The sequence below is a fragment of the Apodemus sylvaticus genome, chromosome 6 (assembly GCF_947179515.1).
Source record: "Apodemus sylvaticus chromosome 6, mApoSyl1.1, whole genome shotgun sequence".
Taxonomy (NCBI): domain Eukaryota; kingdom Metazoa; phylum Chordata; class Mammalia; order Rodentia; family Muridae; genus Apodemus; species Apodemus sylvaticus.
This window is the reverse complement of record NC_067477.1, coordinates 63,669,381-63,682,949: the sequence shown is the minus strand read 5'-3', so window position 1 is coordinate 63,682,949 and position 13,569 is coordinate 63,669,381. Positions and strand designations below refer to the sequence as shown.

General features: G+C 41.2%; 1 protein-coding gene across 14 annotated transcripts in view; it reads left to right on the top strand.

Annotated features, from left to right (window-relative positions):
* Nucleotides 1-13,569, top strand: part of Mia2 (MIA SH3 domain ER export factor 2) — an 89,247-nt gene that overhangs the window by 38,169 nt on the left and 37,509 nt on the right. For 5 of the 14 annotated variants that reach the window (XM_052185790.1, XM_052185787.1, XM_052185796.1 and 2 more), the window contains 5 exons: nucleotides 5,931-6,002; nucleotides 7,500-7,526; nucleotides 8,019-8,129; nucleotides 9,089-9,160; nucleotides 10,970-11,074. In XM_052185790.1, coding sequence (XP_052041750.1) covers nucleotides 5,931-6,002; nucleotides 7,500-7,526; nucleotides 8,019-8,129; nucleotides 9,089-9,160; nucleotides 10,970-11,074 — 387 coding nt within the window. The remainder of the gene's footprint in view (nucleotides 1-5,930; nucleotides 6,003-7,499; nucleotides 7,527-8,018; nucleotides 8,130-9,088; nucleotides 9,161-10,969; nucleotides 11,075-13,569) is intronic. The other 9 variants (XM_052185793.1, XM_052185789.1, XM_052185799.1 and 6 more) reach the window with 2 other exon arrangements.

Here is a 13,569-nt window from a genome sequence, read left to right as displayed (position 1 = left end):
CTGTCCTGATACGCTCTTAGGATACCAGTCATATTAGGTTAGGCTCATCTTAACTGCCTCATTTTAACCAGTTTCCAAATAACAGACATGTTCCGAGGTGTTGAGACTTAAGAGTTGGGCTTTCTTTGTGTAGTCCTGGCTGCCTTGAACTATCTCTGTAGACTAGGCTGGCCTCAAATTTATAAGTGATCTTCCTTGAGTGTTGGGATTATAAACATATGCCACCATACCCAGTTTCAGAGTATCTTAGGGTTTTACTGCTGTGAACAGACACCATGACCAAAGCAACTCTTAAAAAGAACATTTAATTTGGTCTGGCTTACATGTTCAGAGGTTCAGTCCATTATCATCAAGGCAGGAACATGGCACTGTCTAGGCAGGCCTGGTGCAGGAGGAGCTGAGAGGTCTACATCTTCGTCTGGAGGCTGCTAGCAGAATGCTGGTTTCCAGGCAGCTAGAATGAGAGACTTATAACTCACACCCACAGTGACACACCTACTCCAACAGGGCTACAACTTCTAATCCTGCCAATCCTGGGCTGAGCATATATAAATCATCACATAGAGTAAACATTTTTATAATGTTGAATTCTTATCTGTGGACTATAGTCCATTTTTTTGTATATGCTTTTTAAAGTCTTTTTTTGATTGTTTTCTTTCTTTTTTTCTTTTAAAGATTTATTTATATTATTATATGTGAGTACACTGTAGCTGTCTTCAGACACGCCAGAAGAGAGCATCAGATCCCATTACAGATGGTTGTGAGCCACCATGTTGTTGCTGGGAATTGAACTCAGGACCTCTGGAAGATCAATCAGTGCTCTTAACTGCTGAACTATCTCTCTAGCCCCATGTTGTTGTTTTCTTGAGACAGGGTTTCTCTGTGTAGCCCTGGCTGTCCTGGAACTCATTCCATAGATGCCATAGTCTGGCATCAAACTCAGAAATCCACTTGCCTCTGATTCCCAAGTGCTGAGAGTAAAGGCATGTGTTACTATTATTGCCCAGGTAAACATATCTGACATAGTCTTGTCTTTTCCTTTCCTTTTCTTTCTTTTCTTTTCTTTTCTTTCTTTTCTTTTCTTTTCTTTTCTTTTCTTTTCTTTTCTTTTCTTTTCTTTTCTTACATTTTATGTATATGGATGTTTTTCCTGCATGTATGTCTGTGTCATATGTGCGTGTAGTGTCGGCAGAATCCAGAAGAAGATATCAGATCTTTTGGAACTGGAGTCACAGACAGCTATGAGCTGCCATATGGGTGCTGGGATTCTATGGAGGAGTAATCAGTGCTCTTAACCAGTGAGCCATCTCTCCAGCCCCTCCTTCAGTTTTAAAACTACATTATCTTTGAGGCTTACAGCAGTTTTTACTCCCAGATATCTTCTTTTATTATTATTTATTTCTAATTACTTGTGTGTGTGTGTGTGTGTGAGTGTGTGTGTGTCTGTGTGTGTACATGTTGAGTCCAGAGTCCAGAAGGTGCCCCTGGAGCTTGAGTTACAGAAACTTGTGAGTCACATAATGTAGTTACTGGGAACCAAACTCAGGCCCTCTGCAAGAGGGATACACGCTCTTGTCCACTGACCCACCTCTATAGCTCTCCCTAACCATTTTTGTTAAGGCAAGGTCTCATGTAGCCCAGGCTGGCCTCAAACTCTATATAGCTGAGAGCAACCTTGAACTTATGGATCCTTCTGCCTCCACCTTCCAAGTCCTGGGATTCCTTTAGCCCCACAGCTTTGTGGGATGCAGTTTCTACAGCACAGTTGACTCGAGTCAAATCACATGATACACGGCCATAAGCCCTGCATTTTCAAAGCATTACAAATTTGATTATGCTAGGATTACTAGTTCGAGATTATCTTAGGCTTCATGGTGAAATTTCATACCCTTTTCAAAGTAAATAGATGAATGGCTTTTGTGATATTCACAGATTTGGATATTTATGACTTTTGTGATATTCACAGATTTGGATATCCATGAGAGCAATCCATGAGTTCAGCTTTTGAACGTTTTTATCACCCCAAAGAAATTCTAAATTTTTGTCACTACTCTTCACCCAGTTTTCCCACTTTATATGCGTTTCCCACTTTACATGCTTTCTGTCTCTATAGGATGTTTTTCTAGACAATTCTTTTCTTTTTTCCAAGACAGAGATTTTCTGTGTAGCCTTGGCTGTCCTGGAATTCACTTTGTAGACCAGGCTGGCCTTGTACTCACAGAGATTCATCTGTCCTAGCAAGCTAATACAAAGCCCAAATGAAAAAGGTCATGAAGGATAGCCAGGACTGTCTTCACAAAGACTCAGAGAAACCTTGTCTCCCCCCCCCCCCAAAAAAAAAAAACAGAGAGAGAGAGAGAGAGAGGTATTGAGGGAGGGAGGGGGAGACAGCTACCAATGGTAACTTATGCCAATAATCCCAGCACTCTGGAAGCTGGGGCAGAAAGAGCTAGCTACAAGTTCAAGGACAACATGGGCTATAATAGGAGACTGTTTCAAAAGAGAAAGAAAGGAGACAAGCACAGTATTATCATGTATCTAGTGACGGCTCTGTATCTAGGATGTCTGAAGCTGGCAGCACACACTGTAATGCCTGCATTCAGCGTGATGAAGCAGGGTGGAGATTCGGGGGCAGCCTGGGATACTGGTAAGGCTGTCTCAGAAATAAATATATGGGGGTTGGGGATTTAGCTCAGTGGTAGAGCGCTATCTTGCGCTAGCAAGCACAAGGTCCTGGGTTCGGTCCTCAGCTCTGTTAAAAAAACGAAAGAAAGAAAGAAATATATGTGTAACAGGTAAACAGACTGAATAAACTTTCCTGCAGAGAAGAAGGTAAACTTTATTGGCAAGGGGCAGATAAACTAAAGACACTGGTGTCATTAGCCTCCAAGCAGAGCCTGGTGAAGACCATGGCACCCCTTGGCCAGTGCGCTGACAACAGCACAGCCTCACACACTCAGAAGGACGCAGGGAAGCGGGAATACTCTCCACTCATAGGAATGTAAAGTGATGCAACCACTCTGGAAGGCAGACAACGCTCCCCAAACAAATACAGACACAGCACTCCTCAGGAAATACCCAGGCCTTCTCAAAGTGCAGGTTCTTATTTTGAGATCGGGTCTCACTATGTAGCCCTGGCTGGTTTGGAACTGCCTGCCTCTGCCTCTTTAAGTACTGGGATTAAAGGAGTTAGAGGTATGAAAAGCAATAGAGAAAATATTGTGTATGAGTATTTAAAATGGAAGGGGACCTGGGAATGGGGCAGAGGGGACATTAGGAAAGAAGGAAAGCATATGTGTCAGAGGTATGAAAAGAAATAGAGAAAATAGTGTGCCTTTGATTTAGAGGAAAAAAGATATAGCCTTTCCCACCAAGATGCCAGTTCCCGCATACCAACCAAATACCTATAGCATAAAAGTGTTCATAGTAAAAAAATTAAGGATTATGTATAAATAATTAAAATTAAAGATTAATAACACAGATGCATAAAAAGAAATGGGGGTGTTCTGTTCTTCGTCAGTGCTCCTTCCAGCACAACAGTACTACCCATGTTTTCTGTGATTTGTACAGTTCCTCGTTGGCGTGCCTGGGCTGGGGCATTGGGCATCCCTTAGCTTCTGCCGTCTCCACAGACTGTGCTGCTGGCGCTGTTGGTCCCATCTGGATTGTTCTAAGTTCTGCAGGCGCTTTCCCGGTTCCAAGGACTCTCTTGCTCCATGGGGCAGTAGCAGGGGCTGGAGAATGAGGCTTGTTGAAGTTGTACAGCGTCCTGTGCCCCATCTCTGGCACTTTTATGTCTGTGTTTTGCTGAGCTGGTCTCTTCTGCTGGTAGATTCAGTCTGGAAGCTAGAGCTTGCCATGGTCGGTCCTGAGTTCGAATCCTGGTCCTCTGCACAGTGGCAAGGCTCTCGCTCAGATTCCCTATCACTGGCGTGCTCTGGTCCTCTCTCCTCACTGAGGCCAGCCTTGGATTTGGATGTCTGCTTGCACTCTTTAATGGGCACCTCCCTGGCAGGGTTCTGTGCTGCTATGTCACGGTGTGCCTGGATGTGCGTGTGCAGGAAACTCCAGGTAGTCTCACTTCTCCTGTCTGTGCCTCTTATTCCTCTGTATTGTTGTTATCCTGACTTTCTTGTACCCAGAGTCCTGGCCTCCCAAACATCACTTCTAAACTACCACTGTGCATCGAGGCTGTTGGTATCTTTTTGACTGACTCATTATTTGTCATGGACTATCTGCTGCTTTGTTGGACTTGTAGTTTTGGGGGCAGTCTTAGAGGTCTCTCTACATTTAACATGTTATATTAGTTAGGGTTCTCTAGAGGAACAGAATTAATAAATGAATCTATATACATTGAGAGGGGATCTTCTTAGAGTGGTTCCCAGGCTGTGGCCCTGCTAGTGCAACAATAGCTGTCTCCCATCAGAAAAGCACAGAATCTGTGTAGTCCTCTGGGCCAGATAACTGAGTCTTTCATGTACCTTGGAATCCTGAAGAAGTAGGTTCTAATACCATCAAGGAATGCCTCAGCATCAGGACAAATGAACTTGCCAGGGACAGCTAGGGCAGCTGGCAAAAAGCAAACGTTTCCTCTTTCCATGCCCTTTTTAAATATGAGCTGCCACCAGAAGGTATGGTCTAGGTTTAGGATGGTCTTCCCATCTCCGATGATCCAGTCAGATCAAGGGGTGCCTAGATGCTTGTGTTTTACTTGATTACAGAGTAGTCAGATTGATAACCAAGATAGCCATCTCACATGCTGTCTGCAATAGAGATAACGTCTAACTGTCCTCAGTAGGACTTCCAGCACTGTGTCAGCCAACTGGTACCCTGCTCTCAGCTCCTCACCATTAGTTGGCTGGAGTTTTCATAAATGGCCTTTATCATGATGAGGGACTCACCTCTTATACATAAGTGTGTGTAAGTCTTAGTCAAAAATGGATGCTGAATTTTGTTCAACATTCTCTTGATCTGTGTTCTTGTGGTCTGGTGAAGTGATAGATTACATTGATGGTGCCAGGGGGAAAGCCCACCATTAGGCAGATAATCTTTTTGAGAGCAGTGTTAAGTTCCACTTGTTAGAAGAGTACTTAGAATTTTGCACTAGTTACCAAAATGATCCTTTTTGAAATATTCAGACAAGCACAGGATCCTGGCCTATAGCTCATCAGACTTAGCAGGTCCTGAAGTATATGCACTGTTTCTTTGTGGTTTCTAATTCTCCTACAATTTTCCCTAGTTCCCTGCCTGTGTGAGTGAGTCTCTTTTATAAGGAGAAAGAAGTGTGAACCACTGGGCTTGCCTTTCTGCAGGTCTCTCTCCTCCAATATCTTTACTGTTTAAATAGTTCTCTGAGGCCTTCAGACAGGTTCTGTCTTTTGATGTGTTATCTAGCTGTTGTTCAGTAGGAGGCTTGATTAGAAGCAACATAGTCCTCACTTTAATCTTGTAATGTTTTATATTTAATTATCCCTAGTTTTCATTCCTTGATTATTCTGTCTTTTAAAAATTTTATCTTCCTTCCTTGTCTTGTCATGATATAAATGTCTGGTGACCAGTTACTGCACACTGCTCTACTGAAGAGGTTGAGAAGCTGTTATTTTTCTCAAGTTCAGTATTTCTCAATATTTTCAAGTTTGTTGTTGTTCAGGGGACAACAGACAACTCACATCTCTGGATGCTCTTTAGTCTGTTCTTGGTGTTAGAGTTTTTACCCCAGCTGACTTGGATCAACTTGGCTAGTCATAGGTGTCAAGTTCTTCATATGTTGCCCAACCTGGTGGTTGTGACTTGTTAGGGGTTTTGGTTTTGATTGTTATAGTGGTTGGATTGTAAAACTAAGCTCAGAGTCTGCTTCCCAGGCATCTACTGAGATACATTTTGGGGTACAGTTTGCAGTTTTTACTTACGTGTTGCCTTGTTTCATTCAGTGTGAAGGCTTAGAGTCATCTTTAAAGGAGGCCAGCTTTGAGAAGGACTCAACAGAAGCACAAAGTTTGGAGGTAACAAACAAATATGATTTAAAAGCTAGGGAAAAGATTCTTATTAAATAGCAAACTTTAAAATATGTTATCATCTCAAAAACAATTATCTCTGAGAAATATGATGTATCAGGATCTTAAAGCTTACAGAAAAATTGGAGGAAATAGAACATTTGTAGGTAGCATAAAACATTTAAAAACAATAACTTGTTTTGAGGGATATATAATCAGTTTATCAGAATCTATCAGTTTATAGGTTTATAGGAAGAAATTCTTTATTCTGTACTCCTAAGAATGCATTGAAGAGATGGTTCCTTTTTTGACATTGTTTGCTCCAGGAAGGAGACATAGGACTCTTTAACAAATTTGAGCATAGCAGAAGAAAATAAATTGTTAATAAATAAATAAGTTGTGACCATGTTACCTTTTTGTCATCCCATGATAGTAGGCATTGTCTAGGATTAGACCAGAGGTTTACATTGTAAATAGTGGCATGCTGGTAAATGTTTAATCCCTGTGTACAGTCCACTTCCTGAGTTTTGTATTATAAATACTCCTTCATGAGTTTTCAGTCACTCACATGATGTCACTGAATGGGGAGTTTAGGAGAGAGACATAGTTAACGCGATGACAGTTTTCAGCCTAGCAGACAGATTAGGGTGTGATAGTGTGAGTTTCAGATGGAAGTGTTGTAAAACGTGAGTTGTGAGCCTGCATGGTGGAAGCAGCCTGCCCATAATGATGCGACAATAGAAAACAGACCTTGTTCCTTTGGCTTATGTGTTTGTTCCACTGTGGCAAGTCTGTCATTGTCTGTCCTCAGTAGAAAGTCTGCGTCCTTAAGTTTTTTTCTTTATTTGTTACCTATGAATATCCCCAAGAACATTTGTAGTTGCTGTGCATTCTTGCTGAGCCTCTGTTGTAAGTGCTATCCCAATGGGAATGTGTTAGTTTCCAGAATGGAAGGAATTTAGGCAGGTGAGGGATGCCTGCCACCCTGACCCTTGGGAGGCTAATGCTGGAGGATTGCCAAGTCTGTACTAAACAAACAAAAAACACCAAAGCCAGTCAAAAGCCAAAACACAAAGAGTTTTAAAAGCTGTTTTGCATGTGTGGTAACAGAAAAATTGCTACTGGGTAACAAAGACAAACATTGTTCAAGCTTGGTGTTACAGGCAATATAAACACAGCAGCTTGTTGTTAGGACAACAGATTTATGTGAATTATGAGTCAGATGAGTTGAGATTTGGCTAAATTGAATATCTTAGAAAAATACACTGTTAATTTTAGTAGTTAAAAGCATTTGTAGGAATGTGATGGTTGTTGGACACAGATTATAATGTAATACAAGTTTTACAGAGTTTGACATTTGACTTTAAGGTAAAAATCAAAGCAGTAGAATAATTTTGATTGAAATCAGAAGTCCTATGGTGAAATAGTCAAATTTGGGGAGATTGTAGGTAAATAGTCTTTTAAACTACTGAAACACATTTTGATTTTGTTCTTCTTTTTAACAAGTTTGTTGAAGGATCACAAATATCAGAGGTATGTTAATTACAGAATTTAAAATTCAATTAGACCAATCTAATAATTACTCATTTTAAATTAAAAAGATTACAAAAATATGTCATTCAATGGAAAGTATGATTATGTCGTCTTGATTTTTAAATTAATTATTTTTTATATTAAATTTAACTTGCCATTTACCCCGTAACACGCTTTTAAACATGCTTTAGAACTAGGTTGACAAACTGTGCTTAGTGGATTTTCTACCTGTTTTTTTTAAATAAGAGTTTTATTGGACTGCAACTGTATTAATCCCTTTAGGAGTGGGCCGCCTGTGTTTCTCGCTCGGTTGGCTGATGGGAGCCTGAAATGCTTACACTCTCATAGGCGTTGCTGGCCACTGCTAGACCTGCTCTTCTCATAATATTAGCAAGCATATATAATGTCATAAACCTGTTTGATTATACTCACTAATTTTACTCTTAGTAAAATTTCTTATGTCTGGCTGTTAAAGTTGGCTTTCTATTTTAGGCAACCTATGAAAATCTGGAAAGATCCAAATCTAAACTTGAAGATGAAATACTTCTCCTAGAGAAAGAGCTAGAAGAAGAGAGAGCAAAACATTCCAAACAAGATGAGTTGGTAAGTCTTGTGTGAAAAGAAGGTTATTGAATTTTATACATTTACATGATATTGATTAGAGTATTACATGCATGCCAGCCATAGTGACATAAACTTGTAATCCTTGTAATCCTAGCACTCCAGAAGAAGAGGCAGGAGTTCCAAGCTGGTCTGGGCTGTGTAAGGAGAGGGGGCTTTATCTTCAAAAATGTACATGAACAAAAATCAATAAATCAAACTCTCAAACCAACCAAGCAATAAGTCTAACCAAAGCAAAAGAAAATGAAAGGAAAAACCTCACACACATAAACAATAGAATCTAGAAGGCCACAGAGGATGGCATCTCCAGCTCTAACTGGTCATGTTAGCTCTAATTCTTTACATGTTACCAGAGATCTTTCCTTTTTTTTTTTTAAACTGTTTTCATTTGTTGAGACAGGGTGTTAGAATATAGCCCAGTCTGTATAACTGTGTAACTCAGGCTGGCTTCAAGCTCACGATGTTCTTGCCTCTGCCTCCTACCTGCTGGGATTACAAGTGTAGACACCCCTACACTTGCCGCTCTTGCAGATTTGTATAGAAAATTTCCATATTTGCTGTGAAAGTATCATAAACTATGTTATTTGAGCAATCATATACTTAGTGAAGAATATTTTCTTAAAGTTAGAAATGTGTTAAAAACATAACTTTCTAATTTAAATTTTGGTGTAAGGAAAATCTTGATGTGTGTGAGATGATTTAAATATGATATTAGCATGCTCCTCTTGAACCTGAAGAGTGCTATGGTCCGTTGGCAGTGAGACGTACCATTGCATGCTGCGTAAACTCCTTTAGAGGAGACAGTAAGCAAGCTGACAGTGCACCCGTGGTTGAGCTCTCACTTTTATTGATGTTAATGTGACACTACACCTAACAAAGACATGTTGTGTTGAAGCTAATTGGACTTATTAAATACTTACAGACTGACACTCTTTTTCCAGATGGCTGATATTTCCAAAAAGATACAGTCCCTAGAAGATGAGTCAAAATCTCTCAAATCACAAGTAGCAGAAGTAAGTTGAATTACTCTAATTGTTCTGTCACATTTACATTTTCGTGATATTTTTATTAGGTATATTAGAGTTTTCTAGAGGAACAGAGCTAATAGGTCATCTCTCCTTCTCTCTCTCTCATTTTATCTATGTATTCATCCATCCACGTCTTTAAGGGGATTTATTAGAATGGTTTACAGGCTGTGGTCCAGCTAGTCCAACAATGGCAGTCTACCAATGAAATGCCCAAGAACCCAGTAGTTGTTCATTCTATGGGGATGGATATCTAGCTTGGTCTTCAGTATACATCTGAATCCTAAAGCACTAGGCTTAATGCCAGTGACGGAGTGGACTTGTCATTGAGAGTGGGAGAACAAGCAGATAAAGGGCAAAGGCTTCCTTCTTCAGTGTCTTTTATATAGGCTGCCATCCGAGGATTTGGTCCGTATTAAAGGTGGTGCTTTCCACCTTAAAAGATCCTGATAAAGGTGATCAAGATCTGCATTAAAGGTGGTTCTTCCCACTTCGAATCGTTTAATTAAGAAAAATCCCTCACAGGTATACCCAGTCTGCTTGAGTTTTAGTTCTAGATATAGTTAAGTTTATAATCAAGACTACCCATCATTCCAGGCTGTGGTGGTGCATACTTTTAATCACTGCCTCAGCACTTGAGAGGCAGAGGCAGGTGGATCTCTGTGAGTTCAAGGCCAGCCTGGTCTACAGAGCACGTTCCAGGACAACAGGACTACACATAGAAACTCTGTCTTAGAAAAACAAAACCAAACAACAAAAAATATTCATCACATTAGGCGATAAAACATATTAAGCCGGGCGGTGGTGGTGCACGCCTGTAATCCCAGCACTCTGGGAGGCAGAGGCAGGTGGATTTCTGAGTTCGAGGCCAGCCTGGTCTACAGAGTGAGTTCCAGGACAGCCAGGGCTATACAGAGAAACCCTGTCTCGAAAAAAACCAAATCCAAAAAAACCCCAAAAAACAAAAACAAAAACAAAACAAAAACATTATAATAGTATTTGAGATAAGGGGAATCTTAATATGCATCTTTTTAAACTTCAGTTACTTTAGTGAAAGTAATGCTTTTACTGGACAGCTTTAAACTGTGGCCATATCTGAACGCTCTTGAAGTTGTATAACATTTAATAGTAAACACAAATTGTTTCCTACGATATGAAGTGTAGGAGAGGAGACTGAGGAAAGGAGTATTGTGGCTCTCTTTCTGGAATAAGCACTCTAATGTCAGTGAGCGCAGAAGAGAGAAACTGTCACCAGAAGCCAGGACAGCTGAAAGGCTGCTGTGCCGAGGCTCATCTGTAACACAAGGTGGGGCAGACAGGCAGGCAGGCAGGCTCGACTTCACAGCAGTGTACCCGGCAGGCAGCAGGTTGCTAAGGGCAATGACCCATTGTTTCTGCCCCTTTTCCAGGCCCTTCTGCTCCAGGTAGCAAGTGACATCATGCTTAGTTAGCATTTAGGCAGTACAAGCAGTGCTGGGAGTACTTGACAAACCAGTAAAGCACTGTCTAAAATTGGACTTTTCTATCTTTCTACTTTAGTAGTTAACAGAATGGACTGCACGGTACATGGGAGGTTCAATAACTGGCCAAGAGTTACGTGGTTACATACATGAATGAGTGGTAGGCCTAGGCCTGTCTCCTGGGTCTCAGCCAGCCTTGTTTGCTTCATCATGTGTCTGCCTCTGCTGTTAATAGTGATGTGTTTCGGCCTTTGCTTAAGTTCTGTGTTCTGTGGAGAATGTATAAACCTGAGGTGTTCTGTTGAATTGTTATAAACTGTGTATTTGTTTTGCTTAGGCCAAAACAACCTTTAGAATATTTGAAATCAATGAAGAGCGACTCAAGGGAGCAATAAAGGATGCCTCGAATGAAAATTCTCAGCTTCAGGAAAGCCAGAAACAGGTTTGTAGCCGCTACAGACTCTTTTAGATACTGATTATAGATTTTGAATGTTCAGGGCAAACTCACAACTGATCCATTAATGGAGTCACATCACGAGGGGCATTTGCTGAAGAGCACAGGGGCAGGGCAGTTTCCCATGCATACTTTGTATCTCTGGTAAAGGTTTGAAAAGTCTTTCTTTGTCTTCTCCCATGAAAGAAATAAGCCAAGGCAGTCAGCATTCTGATAACTGCAGCAAACAGCAGTTAACACCAACCCTCAGTAGAGAATATTAGTAAGAGTTAACATAGTACCAGTTTGGGGCCTAAAGGAAGTAGTTCTGGGGCACATAAAATAATCCCCTTGCCCCCAGGCACTCCTACATATACACCCTCTCTTCTGTCTTGTTTCCCCCACCAATGTTTTTCTCTCTGTCTCTTTCCCTTCCTTCCTATGATATGCATATGGTGTGTGTGTGTGTGTGTGTGTGTATGTGTGTATGTGTGTGTGTTTTGTGAGAATTCTACTGTGCACATGTTGTGGCTTGGTCTCGGTCCTTGCCTTTACCTTGTTTGAGGTAGTCTCTGCCCTTTTTCTTTTGTGTGTGCCTTGGTGAGTTCTGGGGACTTGAACTCGGGTCTTCATGCTCGGTGGCAAGTGTGTTTACTCATCTCCCCAGAGTAATAGTGCACAGAGTCTCTGAACAGTTGTCTCTCAGCACATGCTGGGACTTGAGTATATATTCTGTGTTGACAACAGTTTATTTTTCCTATTGTTAATAATTGCTTGGTTTTCTTTGATACATATTTGTAATGTTTTCCCCTATGTTTGAGAGATGGAAATGTAATGCAGTTGGCTAAGTTGTTCATTTAAACTTGTCTCTCTTTTTTTCTTTTTTCTTTTTGGAGACAGTCTCCTAGTGTAGTTTAGGGTGGCCTAGAACTCCCTGTGTGTTCAGCCTCCTAACTGCTGGCTTTATAGGTATATACTACTATGTCTGCTGCTGTCTCTTTCTCTTCCTCTTCTATATGCTCATGTGTATGTCTCGAGTGTGGCTATATGCACACATGTGCAGGTGCCTTTGGAGGCCCGAGGCATCAGATCCCTCACAGAAGTTGAGTTATAGGTAGTTATGAGCCCACTGATCTATGTGAGGGGAACCCCGCCATGGTCCTGGGCAAGAACGGTAGGCACTCAAGCCCTGCGCCATCTCTCACCCTGCATTGTCTTTGTGAAGCCATTTCTTGGGACCGTAGATCCTCTTGGTCTGTTAAGGTGTTCTCTAGATCGACTGGCTGGCCTTTTGTTGGCCTGAGGCTTCCCTTCACTCAGCTGCTAAGAAATCTTGTTTTCTCTTGTCTTAAATGTTCTATTTCCTATATCAAAGACTTGCTTTTTAGTAGTTGTTTTGATTAAGCTTTCAGATAAAGAAGTACTGGAAGTAATTTTGAAGAGGTTTGTAGCTGAAAATTCTTATCTTTCACTTTAAAAAAAGATTTCATTTTTTAAATTCATTATTATTTTAATTACATGTATGTGTGTGTGTGTGTGTGTTTGTGCATATATGTGGTCAAGATTAAGGTGTTATCAGAGGCCAGGAGAGGGTGTTGGCTCCTCTGGAGTTAGAGTTGTAAGCAGTTGTGTGCAGCCTGAGGTGGGTGTGGGGACAGAGCTCAGGACCTGGGAGAAGAGGGCGTGACCCTAACCCCTGTGCAGCCGCTCTACTCCTGGCTGCCTTTCACATTTCTGATATTTTGATGATCCTCAGTTGTGCTGCTGCTTCTTTCTCGTACAAGTTTGACATTGCTGTACTGTCTTCTCTTTCACGTTTGGTTTTGAGAGTCACATGCTGTATAGACTGGGGTCCTTTTTGCCTGCTGTGTAGACTGGGGTCCTTTTTGCCTTTTTTGTTCCTGCTCTGTTTGCTTCACACTCTGTTAATACCATTGCCTAACCCCTCCCTCACCCCAGGGTTTCTCCGTGTAGCCCTGGCTGCTCTGGAATTCACTCTGTACACCAGGCTGGCCTTGAATTTAGAGATCCGCCTGCTTCTGTCTCCCAAGCACTGGGATCAAAGCTGTGCGTCACCACTTAATGTATTTTTTGTTTTGATATGCTTTTCTCCTGTTTCATTGTTGAGGATATTGAAATTTTTTTCAAGTGCTTTTCAGTTCATTTTGTTGCCTTGTTTCTTTTGCATTTATTTTCTGTTTTCCCTCAAAGGTTCACTTTTTATTTTCAGACATTTCGGGATTCAGGGCTGTTTATGTAATTATGAAGCAGTCCCAATCCAATGGGAAGATTTGAGAGTGTCCTCGGTGGCTTTTTCTGTATTGTGACATGGCTAAGGTGTTTCTTAGAGGCTCCCTAGTTATTGGTATCTGAAGATTGTTTCCATAGAGGTAATTCGGCATCAGTTTCCATTTGGGAGGAGTTAGCTTTTTCTAGCAGTCTTGCAGTCAGCGAGGTCGGCAAGTTGGCTTCTACCTCAGCTCTTAGATTTTCTGTGTGTTACT